At 45.8% G+C, this 14,176-nt stretch overlaps 1 protein-coding gene across 4 annotated transcripts in view; it reads right to left on the bottom strand.

The window, feature by feature from the left end:
• The window catches only part of neo1a (neogenin 1a), a 219,730-nt gene that overhangs the window by 16,854 nt on the left and 188,700 nt on the right, over window positions 1-14,176 (bottom strand). For 3 of the 4 annotated variants that reach the window (XM_080496441.1, XM_080496444.1, XM_080496442.1), the window contains exons 13-17: window positions 12,554-12,698; window positions 8,497-8,607; window positions 8,199-8,393; window positions 5,447-5,542; window positions 1,086-1,318 (exon numbers count right to left, since the gene is read on the bottom strand). In XM_080496441.1, the coding sequence (XP_080352567.1) occupies window positions 1,086-1,318; window positions 5,447-5,542; window positions 8,199-8,393; window positions 8,497-8,607; window positions 12,554-12,698 (780 nt within the window). The remainder of the gene's footprint in view (window positions 1-1,085; window positions 1,319-5,446; window positions 5,543-8,198; window positions 8,394-8,496; window positions 8,608-12,553; window positions 12,699-14,176) is intronic. The other variant, XM_080496443.1, reaches the window with a different exon arrangement.

The raw sequence follows: 14,176 nt of genomic DNA, 5'->3' as shown, positions 1-14,176 counted from the left end.
GAATAAAGCTGAAGGTTTGGGTTTCCTGTTTACACGACGATGCGCTGAAAACACTATTTGCATAACAATGGATAAATATACTGTTTTGTGGAATCAAATCATCCTGTCATAGGCACAAAATATTAGCACTCAAATTACTATTTCATGGCCACTTTGTTGTATTTCCTGGCCACAGATGAGAATTAACCATTTTGTGCCATCCTCGTAGTATTTTGTGGCCACAAATTAGAATTGTGTGGTCAAAAATCACAAATTTGTCACATTATTATAATATTTTGTGGCCAGAAATTACTGTTTTATGGCCAATTATTAGTATATGGTTTGAAATTACTATTTCATGGCCACATTGTAGTATTTCCTGGCTACGGATTAGACTTTTGTGGTCTAAAATTAGAATTTCGTGGCATTGTTCTCATATTTTCTGGCCACAAATGACTATTTCATGGCCACATTGTAGTATTTACTGGCCACAGATTCGAATTTAGTGGTGTGAAATTAGCTTTTTCAAGGCCTCATTGTAGTATTTCATGGCTACAAATGATTATTTTGTGGCCACAAATTATTAGTACGTGGTTTGAAATTGCCATTTCATGGCTGCTTTGTTGTATTTCCTGGCCACAGATGAGAAAGAATATTTTAGTGGCATCCTTGTAGTACTTTGTGGTCTAAAATCACAATTTTGTCACATTATTATATTATTTTGTGGCCAAAAATGACTGTTTTGTAGCCACAAATGACTATTTTATGGCCAATTATTAGTACTTGGTTTGAAATTGCCATTTCATGGCCACATTGTAGTATTTCCCGGCCACAGATTACAATTTTATGGTCTACTTGTCGCATTTCCTGGCCACAATGTATTATTTCGTGGCCTCAGATTACTCTTTCATTGACAGAAATGACTATTTCACTGCCTCAAATGATCATTTCATGGCCTAAAATGACCATTTCGTGGGCTGAAATTATTATTCCATGGCCACAGATTAAAATCTCTTTACAGTTTGTTAGTTTCAGGCGGCACGGTAGCTGGGCTACGAGATATCAACCGATATAAATCAGAGAATGTTGGAAGAAGGCCGTCTTACCTTGACTTTGGTGTTGGCGGGGATGTTGGTCTTCCAGCGCACGGTGTAGAAGCGGTTATCTGTGATCTTTTGGTTCTTGGGCAGCGAGTTGTCGGCCCAGGTCACCTTGATGGTGTCGTGGCTCAGCACAGAGGCCTGAACGCCCACGGGCGGCATCATGGGAGTGGGGTCTGGTACTGGGGTGTATGGAGCATGGAAGAGTTCGTACAGGTCAACATCAGGGTCTATGGGGTCTGCACGGCAGGTGGTACACCCGCATGCATGCACACAAATTAAAATGGGCAAAATTAAAAACACAACGGGGGAAAGAGCGTGGCGGACAAAGTGTGGAGTCCCAAAAAAAAAAAAAAAGAAGCAACAGACAAATCAGGATGCAGGGATGGATGGAGAAGAGAAAAGAATGGTTAATGTGTTATAAATAAGAGTTGATTGCAATGGAGGGAGGGAGGGGGGGGGTAATATGTAGAGCAACATGGAGGGGGGAGGGGAGGGGGGGGGGATTGGGAAGGGGTGAGAAGAAAGAGAGAAGATTCTATTAGAAAAACAGACACTGACCTCTACCGTCTACAGACCGTCTACGTAGCAGCTACTGTACAGTGAGGTAGTTTCTACAAACAGTTACTACGGAGAGACAGGAAGTGAGAGGCTCCTCGGAAGGAAAGGTAACAGTAAATGGGAAAAACTGGAGTGGAAGCAGATCAATCCGGATCGGTTCATAAACATATTAATACGCCGGCCCAGAGGCAACACGACATGAAGAAACACGACGGGCCTCCCATCTCCACGGCGACCAGGTGGAGCTCGTCCTGGAAGGCTGTTGAGAAGAGAAGCGGGGCTGGAGGTTGGTGTGGCGGGGAGGAGGAGGAGGAGGAGGAGGAGGAGGGGGTCATAGACGAACGGCGGCTCTTCTGCCGCTCAAAGGCGTTCGCTGGAAACTCGTGGCGAGGAAGACGAGTTTGATCTTCTCCGCTTTGAATCGGCGCCACGTAACGACGAACAGGCGTCGCTTTTCTCCAGACGGGCGGGAAAAAAAACCCAACAAAAAAAAAACAAACCCTCCAGTTCGGTTTGAAAATGAGAAGAAGATCAATCGTTGTCTCCGTTGCTGCTGTTGGGGATTACGAGTTTCCACCTCGACACATGAGGCCAAGAGAATTAGTGAATTTAGAGTTCAAACACATTATATTGGTGTTTTGGCCAATCGGGGACCAGAGAGACAATTTCTCTTCCTACCCATGGAAAATAAGGTGTAATCCACTGGATTAGATAATTGAAATGGATGAATCATGAATTCAATAGTTTAATAAGATCTTTTTTTTTTTTCCAGTTCTTGACTAAATAAAACAAATTTCTCTGGTTGTGGGTTGTTTCTTCAGTACAGGAGTGTCAAACTCATTTTAGTTCAGGGGAACACATTAAGCCTAATTTCACCTCGAGTGGTAAAATAGTGGCACAGCAGTCTCTGAATTTAAACTTTGAAGTTTACATCGTGAAAATATCAACATGTGACACGTTCTCAATCGTTGCCATGTAAACGCAAAACTTTTGCGGAATGAAAATCCAAACTTGATGCATTTTTGTGTTAAAAAAAAAGTTTTCCTTGAATTATTATTATTAATATTATTATTAATTTTCGTGGTTTTCCGTCCAGATCAGAGCCTCATGTTTGACAACCGCTCATATTTCAGCCAAAAATTGTTTTTTTCACTGTTTATCGGGCCCCAAAAGAAATGAATCGACGAGATCCAGGAACTCGTCAGCAGGTCGACTGACGAGGAAAACAGCCTCGTATATTTCTCTCAGTTCCAGTTCTCGTGAGCTCGTGTCGGCGGGGAGAAGAAAACAATCCGTGGGGCTTCATGTCGGAGGATAAACGCTTCAAGATGTCCCGTCAGGTCCGACTCCGTCCGACTCCAGGAAGCTCCGGTCGCTCACCCATGATGCCTCTCCCTCCTCCACCACTTGTTGGTCCTCCGCCCGCCGCCTCGCTCCGTTTCACGCCTCTTTGTGGCGAGACGCCCTCATTACATCCCCAAGTTTCACGCGGCCGTCAGTATTTATGAGAATGATGTGCAGGAGAGCGGCTGATCAGGCTGATCAGGCTGAAACACTTCCATTTCCTGCTTCCCGGTTAAAGACGTCATGTTATTATAAAGTATTCAGCCGAGCTCTCTTCTCAACCCAAGTTCACCAAGTTTCTTTCTTTTTCTTTTTCTTTTTTTTTTTTTCAAAAAGTAAAAAGTACTATGTAGGTCAGCTCGTCTTTTTAATCCCGACTTGAACAAACTGGCAGGAAGGGAACGCGCCCCCGAGGATTCAGCAGCAGACGATGATGGTGGGCTTTGGTTCTGCTTTGAGAGGAAACGTTTGGATCTGACGAAGGGTTGCCAAAGCCACCACAGGGGGTCTGCCTCTGTGTGTGTGTGTGTGTGTGGGGAAGCTACATAGAGAGGGGTGTACCGTCCCCCCCCCTTTCAAGCGTGTTGACGTGATTCGTGCCATCCAGCATCCCTCCCCTCTCCAGCTCCAGACGAACCGGAGTGATCAAGGCTGAGCGGGGAGGCGGGAGGCAGCGTGTGAGAGGAGGAAGAGGAGGCGGCGGCGGCGGCGAGGCGCAGCCCACATTCGGAGGAACCCCGGGGAGCGCGGAGGGGGGGGGGGGGGGGGTGAGGGGGGTTGGGCTGCTCGTCTTCTGACTGTCACAGGAACAGTGTGAACTCAAAGAGCACGCCGTCTGAACTGGCAACTCCCCGGATCACGCCGCGCGGCGCCCCGGATAGAGACGCCGCCAACCGCCACTCCCGCTCCTTAATTGTGAAAGACGCCGCGTTATTGAGCCGTCAAGCGACGGCGCAGGGGTTAACGAAACGTCTCCAAACGTGCGCGGCGTGTCACAGTTTAGCCTCGCAAAAAATGTGTGGCAGGAATTTTGAACGTGTTGGAAAAAAAAAAAAGACGGAAAACTGCACGACATCTTCGCAGGTTTTCTCAAACGGGATGGAGATGTGAGGAAATAAGTTCTCGGGGTGTCGCTCTTCTTGCATTTTTTTTTGCTTGACATGTTAACACCGAATGAGAACTTTGTAATTCTACGGTCTAGAATAGAGATGGACCAAACGGGCTAAACTGCGATTGAGTGTGAAATTAAAGACGACAGAACCTCAAATATGACACGAAAATGAGAATAATTCATAAAAATTTTGCAAAATTCTGCCATTATTGTTTATATTTATCACATGATCACCTAATATCAGAGTCTCAGGCAACTTTCACGTTTCTGTTTCAGAAAATGTTTGTTTACACGAAAGCTGTTTGTAAGACCGCTGAAGATGATGTCGTTAACATGTCAGGCCACTAGGGGGAGCTGCTGGTTGCTATTGTAATGAAACCACATGTGTATGCAGAGAACGATACGCTTACCAACAACGACACTGTTTTCAGCGTTTCCTTTCCATTTTCAATAAGATAAAATGTTAAAACGACGCGTCTTAACATGGGATTTCATGTAAACGAGGCCTGAAGCTTAAAAACTATGGAGTTTTGATAGAATACAACGACAATGTTTTATATATTTTCCCGTATGATGACTTATAGATTAGAATCTGTTCGTTAAAACTTCTCCAGGATTTGAATATTCTTTTTCTTCCTGACATTTCCACGGTGAATAGTGAGATCTACGACGCCGTAACAGGACGACAACAGTTTTCTGAATATTGACGCCTGAAAAAAACAAAAAAAACAAAAAATCCCACGTTAAATCACGTCGATAAAGATTTTATTTTTTTTTAAAGCATCTTTCCCGGTTGGTCCTGAAACACTTGACGCCAACGGCTCCCTGGCGAGAAGCTTCCAAATGCGTCTGGCAGTAAACCCCCCCCCCTCCCCCCCATCCCCCGGTGGCCTTCGCCGTTACGTCTGACAGTATTTCAGGATAGGATATCTTCTCTCATAGATACGACGGGGCCAATTCCCCGCGTCGTAATACCGGGACGGTGTAATTTACGAGGAGAATCTGCGGGTTTGATTTGATTAAAAAGAGGCCCGAGCGTTTTGGGGGAGGGGGGGGGGGGGGCACGAAGGGCGGAGAGCTAATTACAGCACCGAGACGCCCCGATGACCCATTTTCCTCCGAGTCGTGTGCCGGAGAGACGCCTTCTGCTGGATAATGATGTCAGGTTAGACAGAGGCAGAGATAAATGTCACTCTTTCTCTCTTCGCTGGAGCCACGCGGTGCGAATGGCAGCCCTCATATCGTGTGTGTGTGTGTGTGTGTGTGTGTGTGTGAGAGAGAGTGTGTGTGTGATGACAGCAGGACTCTATAAACAGGGTTTCAGTGGATGCAGGTCGTGTGACGTTCCTACCGGACTGCGGCCTTGTGATGGCGCTCTCGTACACGGGGATCCCCTCGCCCAGGTTATTGAAGGCCTTCAGTGTGATCACATAGTGCGAGCTGGGATCTGTGAGGAGGGAGGGAGGGGGGAGGAGGGGGGGGGGGGTGGAGGGGGGAGATAAAGTGATGCAGCCATCCAATCACGCCCAAACTCTCCAGACTCTCGGCTCATAATTGCAATATTAGGCGAGCGAGTGTTTGAACGCAATCATTCCTCTTACTGTGATTGTAATGAAAGCTTTAATTATGCATATAAAGGTATTTTACAACAAGTCCTTTGCCCCCAAATCTCCCCTTTTCCCTCAGATAATATCGTAATTCCCTCCGAGACCCCTCCCTGTCTCTCTGATTGCCGTGGCAGACCGGTGGCGCTCACGTTTTATTGTGCAATTGGGAAGCCGACTTACCATTCGGTGTATTTATTCTTGTTCCTTTGGTCTCTTCTGGAGATTTGCACAGCATAATGTTCATTAATTGTGAGTTTTCTTGCAAAAATGTCCAATTCTAAATTGTGATGGATCATGTTTTCTAAACGGCACAAGCTCAGCTCTCTTTGCACGTTTGAACAATGAAGACGACTTTTACTTGATTAAGTCAGTATTTTCTATCAATCTCCCTAAAATCAAGAGATTTACGACCTTTTTTGAGTTTGTGTACAACATGAGGGGATCAGGCAAAGTCTGCCGTGATGAATTTATCTCCTCAGTCACTGAATAAAACATTCAAGCTTATTTCCAGCCTATATCGAACTAATTATATATACAAACAGGTATTTTCATCCACGTTGAACCCAGAGTGAACTCCTAACCACCTCATTGACTTCTATTCATTCTCAGTTGTTTTGTGTTTGGCTCAATACAGAAATATATAACATGAGGATAAGTTATGTTCTCCAAACTTTTTGTTGTGATGCAGAGAACATGTGATGAACATGTGTGTGTGTATATATATATATATATATATATATATATTTTTTTTTTTTACACAAACCCAACATGACCAGAATTTCAACATGAAGTCAATTCTGGTGCAAAATACAGTAAAATATTTAAAAAGAACTGTTGCATTATGGGTATTTTTACACACTCCCCCTGACACGATGGCTTCGAGTTTAATGTTATGTCTCAGCACTGCGTCGTGTTTATTACTCTTAAGGAATTTATTTAAAAAAACAACCGTATTCTTTTAAAGTTTCAGTAAAACTACTTTTCTCATTTCTCATTTGGTTGTAAAAACATACGTCGATGTTAAAGCTCGACACGTTTTTCTCTTCAGAAATGATTTAATCGACGGATCCGACGTTTGTAGCTTCACAGAATATTCACAAGGCAAATCCACCGGCGCTAAAACGGCCGTCCATTCTTGACTTTAATTAGAAAACCACTCGCTCCTCTGCGACTATGCAATTATTACAGAAAACAATTTGTGTAATTTCCTCAAAAAGGTTAGTCGGATGCTAAACGGACAAATGGTGCTCGTAAAAACATACGAGCCGTTTTAATGAGGTAAAACCCGGAGCTGATGTTTGGTTTGATGACAGCGAGTCCGTGAAAAAAAACAAACAAAAAAAAAACAAAAAAACCGAGTGGACCCACTTTGTTTTTCATTCCAATATTATGACCTTTAATTATTGTGTCTCCATTAAGACCCGCCTGTGTGATCAGAGTGGCAGAGAAGATCTCATTAATTTACTAAAAAAACCCACTGGGGGGAACAAATCAACCTTTTCATGGTGTTTGCGTGCGAGTAATTAAATCCAGCTTTTAACGAAGCCTCGTTTATATTGTTAAATATGATAATAGGATTAAATGTCAACCTTTTTACTTTGGTTAAAAAGACAAACAAGTCCACAGGTCAAATCGATACTCGATCATCATCTTCCATTGTTGAGATCAGGGGTTCATCCCGGAGGGACGTAAGGAGGCAAAGCCACCCAGAGCGCAGTGCCGCGACAAAGAGTGGTAAAATGCGATGTGACGTCATTACGTAACAATAATAGCATGAAGAACATAGAATTGCGGCTCAACTGGTGTCTGAAGCTGGGAGCTTCCTGTACCTTTCACAGTAAAACCCAACAGTTCCGGGAGGTTCATTACAGACTTGTTGAGAGTGACGGAACATTCTAGTGAATTCCACAACAACTACAGGACATTAAAGACACACTATCACACTCATGGTTCTAACAATCCAGATCTCCCACATTTATCTTCCATTTTAATAATGTGTAGCGATAAAGGAGCTGATAGCTGCAATGCATTATGGGAGTTTCTGTTTGTGGTGTTTTAAATGTAATTATTGGGGTTATGTTAGGTTTGTAGTGTTGCTAATAATTGTGTTTTTGTTGCTTAGTTCATGTAGTTTAGTTTATTAGTTGTAAGTTGTCAACCAGCAGTGAAGAAGGTTTTGTGTGTCGTGTCGTCCTGGCATGGTCTTCCTGTGGGACTGTCAAAATAAAAGACTGGTGTGCACGTCTGTTGTAAATTAAAAGCTTTTTCTCTGGCGTACTTCTTTGACATTACTCACCATAATATCACAGTGATATTGTGAATGACAATGTGTGTGTGTGTGTGTGTGTCTCTGGGTGTTGTGTTCAGTGGGAAACGGGACCAACTGGCTCTTTGAGCATTAAAGGTCGCGACCCCTGGTTTAGGCGAAAAAAAAAAAAAGAAGCTGCTATTAAACGGACTTTCTGCGCGGAAGGCTGTCATGGCGACGGCGCTCACCCAGGTTTTCGATGGTGTAGTAGCGCTGCTTGTAGTCCACCTTGATGGTCTGGGCGTGAGGGCTGCCGATGCCGTAGCCGATGGTGTAGCCGCGCACCACGATGTCCTGGTTCTCCGGCGGCGTCCAGCTGACCACGATGCTGTTGACCAGCGGCCGGACGTGCAGGGAGCTGGGCTGGTCCGGGACGCGCGACTCTGGACGGGCGGCGGCGGCAAGAGGGGAAAAATAACGAAAAGGTTGAGAACCTCGCTCTTCTTCCCGACGCAGGCGTGACGTACGAGCGGCGTGTTTCCGTACCGTCCAGGTCGCTCTCGAAGGTCTCGGCCGTGGTCCAGTCGGTGGCCGGCCCCGTCCCGTTCACCGTGATGGCCGACACCCTGAAGGAGTACTCGGTCCCGCGCTCCAGACCTGCCAACGGCACAACCACAGTATGAAAAAATAAAAATAAAAAAACCTCCTCCACCGCTTCGTTTTTGATTCACGCCGCCGCTCGGCTGAGATTTCAGACACGGTAAATAGTCTGACGGCTCCACGGGCTTAAGGGGAAAATCTATGAGTCGACTGAAAGCCGCTGGAGCGCAATTAACTTTATTTTCCTCTCAATAACGTGAAAGTGATTGAGGTTTCTTATTGATTAAGAAGTTTGAGGGAGAAAAAAAAAAAGAAAAAAAAAAGAAGCGTTAATCTGAACTAATAAGACTCAACGGCGGCGCAATCTGCAAAAAGTAAGTGAAAAGTGTTAAATAGCAGACGAGAGTCGACAAGAATCACGTTTTCCTCCAGAAGGTCACGACTCCCAGATCATATTCTGCTGGACTTGGTGGTTTTACAAGTTAAGAGTCGGAATAACAATCAAACAGCGCCAGACCAGTAAGACAGCCCATAATAACCTTTCAATTCACACTTGCTGTACAATTTCACAAAAACAAACAATTGGCAATTAAAAAAAAAAGACACTAATCTCAGCATAAAGCCAATTTTAATGAGACAATGAAGTGAAATGTCCTAAAAACTTCCCTTATAAGAAATTTACATTAAAAAAAAAACTATTTTATTACATCACTGGTTTAATTACATTGAAAATGGCCAAACAAACATATTCTGTTACAGGCTGGAGTTTGCATGTTCCTCTTGACCTATTTCTTTTTAAAACAAACATGCAATTGAGGTCAGGTTATTCCTCCAAACGTCCCGTCGGAGAGAATGAGTGAATGAGTGAATGAGTGAACGCCGCCCTGCCCTCACTTCCTCCACTGCGCCCAGCGAAGGAGCGTCGGAGATGGAAGGAGTCTGTTTGCACGGAGAAGCGAGACGCCGGGGGAGCCGAAGGAGGGCAGAGAGGAATGTTTGGAGACGAGGCTTATTCATATTTTAAAGCCGCATCTCCTCCAGAAAGCGCTGCATCACCGCTGGGCGCCGGCTTTGGTGGTTCAGAAGAGAGCCGAGTCGCCCGCTGACAAATGACGTGTTTCTCTATTAATTGGCTGTGAAAAAATTTCGTCGTCGTCTTATTGTCCCATTTGCACGCTACATGCTAATCCCGTCGTCTTTTCTCTCTGTACCCACTATTCCGGGCCGCCCTCGGGGGGGGTGTGGGTGGGTGGGGGGGCTTCTGAAGACTGCCTAACCATCCGTGCCTCGGAGGCTACAACATCTCCTTCTAAACGCTTTTGAACCAACAAACACCCCTCCTGTTCCCACCCCCCAAGAATCTTCTGGAAAATCAACTTTTAAGTGTGTATTCTCTTTGATGCCGCTCACAGCGTGGGGGCCGGGGCCACTTGAAAGTTGCTGAGACAACATCTAATATTAATCACCGCTCTGCCGCGTCTCCGCGGTGATACTGCGGCATATTTTGACGGCGGCGGCGGCGGGGTGGCGGGTGATGTCAGGGTACAGTAAGGCGTGGAGCTTCATCCCCACCCACCCCCCCCAAAAAAAGCGTGTTTCAGATGAAATTCACGTGCCGCGTAAATAAACAGACAAACAAGTCAGACAGGCTTCCACTCTCCAGACGAGGGTTTGGAACATGGCGGCGCCCGAGGGACCTCCTGCGGAGATGAAATGGAAGTCTGATCGCTTAAAGGCTTTTATGTGACGTCCATCTGAGGCGTCACGGTTCAACGTGGAGAGCGTTGACGCCGGGGAATGAAAACGCAACAGTTTCTGATTAAATCAATTCATCAGCACGCTCCACTTCCGTACAGAAATCCGCGTCTGGTTTTGTAGGGTTAAAAAAAAAAAGTATTTTAGTTTTCTATCGCAGGACGCGGTTACAAATTCAGTTTGAAGAGTCCAGGTTTGTTTTTAAAAGAGTCCTGATCAAAGCTACGTTTCCATGGTTACCTCTAACCCGCCCGATTTACTGAAAGGCTGTGAGTCACGGGACGTGTTTCCGTGACGACCTTTCCAAGTTAAAATGCATCGTTTTTAATTCAGGTGGTTCGCGTTTCCCCGGCAACGTTTTGAAAACGACGTCCGTTTTACACAGAAACAAGAGAAATGGTGAAGTTTTCTTGTGCTGCTGTTTGTTTTGGTACAAGGAAGGAAGGAAGGAAGGAAGGAAGCAAAAGAAAGACAGGATGGAAGGATGATTTCTTTGCCTTCCTTCCTTCGCCCTCCTTCCTTAATGTCTTTCTTTTACCTCCGTCCTTCCTTTCTTTGCCTACTTTCATCTTTCCTTCTTCCCTCCTTTCTTAATGTCTTTCTTTTACCTCCTTCCTTTCTTTCTTTGCCTTCTTTCATATTTCCTTCTTCCCTCCTTCCTTAATGTCTTTCTTTTACCTCCTTCCTTTCTTTCTTTGCCTTCTTTCATATTTCCTTCTTCCCTCCTTTCTTAATGTCTTTCTTTTACCTCCTTCCTTTCTTTCTTTGCCTTCTTTCATCTTTCCCTCCTTCCTTAATGTCTTTCTTTTACCTCCTTCCTTCCTTTCTTTGCCTTCTTCCCGCCTTCCGTAACGTCTTTCTTTTCCCTCCTTCCTTCCTTTCTTTGCCTTCTTTCAATCTTTCCTTCTTCCCTCCTTCCTTAATGTCTTTCTTTTACCTCCTGCCTTCTTTCATCTTTCCTGCCTGTCTTTCTTTCCTGCTTCCCTTCCTTCCCTCCTTCCTTCCTGCCTTCCGTCCTTCCTGTCAAAACATCTCATATTGTTGCTAACCTCCTACGAGTCGACGTCGCTCCGAAAAACGTAAACAAAGTGATCGTTCAGTTCGTTTCTTGACCCTCCGCCACCCGGGATGCTTCTATTCCACCGGCAGGACGTGAAAGTGTTAACGGTCTGCAGTTAAAGGGAGGAATTCAATGCGGCGTGTTGAATATGACCCTGCGGAGGCGTCGCAGCTCAAACAGTCAATCACTGCGGCTCAGCTGCTTTATGTCCCTATAAAGTCAGCCTGTGATCCATGTGGACGGCGTAAACAGGTCGGAAAACACCGGCAGACATATTGAGGACAGACGCAGTCAAACACCAGCGTGTCGCTGCCTCTGCTGTCGTTGCTTACGATAGCAATAATAAAAATAACACACTTTACATACGGAGCCGAGTGACACATAGAATATCAATAATGTACAAATTGGATGAAAGCAAAGCTGCAAAAGTTCAACACTTTAACATTTACCACTGCTTGAATTATCAGATGTATAAAAAGATAACCTGAATTTCTTTCCATTTCTCCCCCCGAGTAGAGTTTTTTTTTTTTTCTTCTTTTTTTTTAATGCCGGTTTAGAAACACATATTTAATGTTTAGTGAGCAGAAATAAACCACAGCAGCCAGAACACAGGGAATCGTTTCTGTACAGGAGCCAAGAAGGTTCAAAGATAAAATCAGACACAAGCAGCAAAGTGAAACTACGAGTGTTGATTCGAGATGCAGTTAAAATACTTTTCAGCCGCCTGTCTTTTCTCTGGGTTCAGAGAAAACTTGACATAAGGTGTAAATTTAATGGAAATTACTCATTATAACAGGATATAAAAACATTTCTAGTGAAAATGCATCATTTGAGTTTCAAAAAAGTTTCACAATGAGCCATTTAAGGCCACATATACATGAGCCTGGGTTTTTACATAAACGGATATTTCCACCTCTATATTAAAAAAAAAAAAAAATATCGTAATTTACACAGACCCACATGTCCACCTGGTTCAGAGCTGCTATAAGCAGCCAGACCTGTAGGGGGCAGTGTGACAGGAAGTATGATGCCATGATAAGCTAATCCTAAAAAAACTATGATGTAAATATCCACCGTTGTCGTGTAAACAGTCAACAACCAAAACGCGACAACAGTCCCCCGTTTCCCTCTATGGGCCGTTGTGATCACGTGACTCGTAAACCAGAAGTGAGACGTGGCGATTCTTACCGTCGATGAGCTTGAAAAGCTGAGTTCCCCCCGTGGTCTCGGCCGTCTCGCTCCTCCGCGGTCCTTTCCGGTACCGGATCTTGTAGCCGGTGATCTCGCCGTTCTGTCCGCTGAGAGGCGGCGGCTGCCACCGGAGCATGATGCTCTGCACAGAAGGGGGGGGGGGGGGGGGGGGGGGAGGGGGGGGCGGCACGAGTCAGACCAAACTAAGGCCACATCCACACGACGAAAACATATTTTTTTTCTCCCCAGGCTTCTTCCGAAAAACCCTCCGTCCACACGTCACTTTGAACTCAACACGAGGCTTCAGTACCTGTAGTACACATGCCAGGCCTCTAGGGGCGCTGTGACTCACCAAACACACCAAAAAACACAGAAGGAGACAAAACAGGAAGTGGGCGTGGTTCATGTGTGCTCAACCCTCGACACAGACTCAGGAAAACGTGAACGTACAGCATATTTTCCAAAATATGACATTTGATCCCGTTTGAGGCCGGAACCGAACACGTTTCCCACTTCAGTTTTGTTCCATTCCTTTTATTTTGGCTCCGATTTAATAAAGCCAGTTGAGCCGACTTGCGCGCAAAGGAGAAAAAGCAGATCACGAACGCCGTCCTGGCAGGTAAAGGCGATCGAGCCTCTGCTTGACGACGGGAAGCGAATGCTAATCGTTCATCCCGCGGTCCCGTTCGGCTGAGCGCGCCGAGCTGCTAATTGCATAAATGCCCCATATCTATATCCTCCTAGCACAATTATTGTCTTAACGGCTGTTTACATTACGAATCCAACACACAGTAACAACAAACAAGAGGAGGGGAGGGGAGGGGGGTAATCCCAGTCCTGTCGGGGGGGGGGGGGGGGATAAGAGCCTGAGGGGGGCTACAGCCCCTCTATTCTCTCCTCCATCTCTGTATTCTACCTTTAAAATTAACACCAGCCTGTTTTTCTTCAGCACAGATCTCCGTTGAGGATCCCTCAGCACGGGTGGCCGGCCCCCGCTCCGGCTGCCAGCGTGTGATAGGATTGTCACTCGCTTCTTTTTCCCTCTTGGCATTGACCGGCGGAAGGGTGGAAAAGTGGCGGCCGGCGGTTTTCGTACTCGACCCTCCCCCACCCCCACCACCACCACCCCCCCCCGGAGGTCCAACCCTCTTCTGCAGGCGCAGTCTCTCACGTCTCACGCCGAGAAGCCTCTTTTTGTCAAACTGTAATCGGCGGCTCGGGTGGAAATGTACAATGAACGGGGCCGACGGATCCGGCGTCTGAAGATCAAGGAGGCCGGACTGCCGGTCGGCCGGAGCTCCTCGGGAGTCAGCGGCGTGTCGTGAAGCCGGCGGCCTTCATCCAATCACCGGTGTCACACCGCTAGTCCACCAGGCTCCAGCGCCATAAATCCAATTTAACAATGAAACTTAAAACGAGAGCGGAGCTCAATCCTCATCCAGTTATCGCCCATCTGAAGAGAAATTCAGTCGAGATAAAAAAAAGAAAAAAAACAGACCTTCTGACCAGTAAATCTTATTTATCCTCTTCGTCTTTTAACCAATCAGGTGAAATGTGGCGTCGCCGTCCTCAAACAGACATCAGACGTCTGTGTTTAAGCTCTTTTAATCCTGAACGGAC

Source organism: Blennius ocellaris (genome assembly GCF_963422515.1).
Source record: "Blennius ocellaris genome assembly, chromosome: 1".
Taxonomy (NCBI): Eukaryota; Metazoa; Chordata; class Actinopteri; order Blenniiformes; family Blenniidae; genus Blennius; species Blennius ocellaris.
The sequence above is the reverse complement of the archived record's forward strand: the minus strand, read 5'-3'. Positions and strand labels throughout refer to the sequence as shown.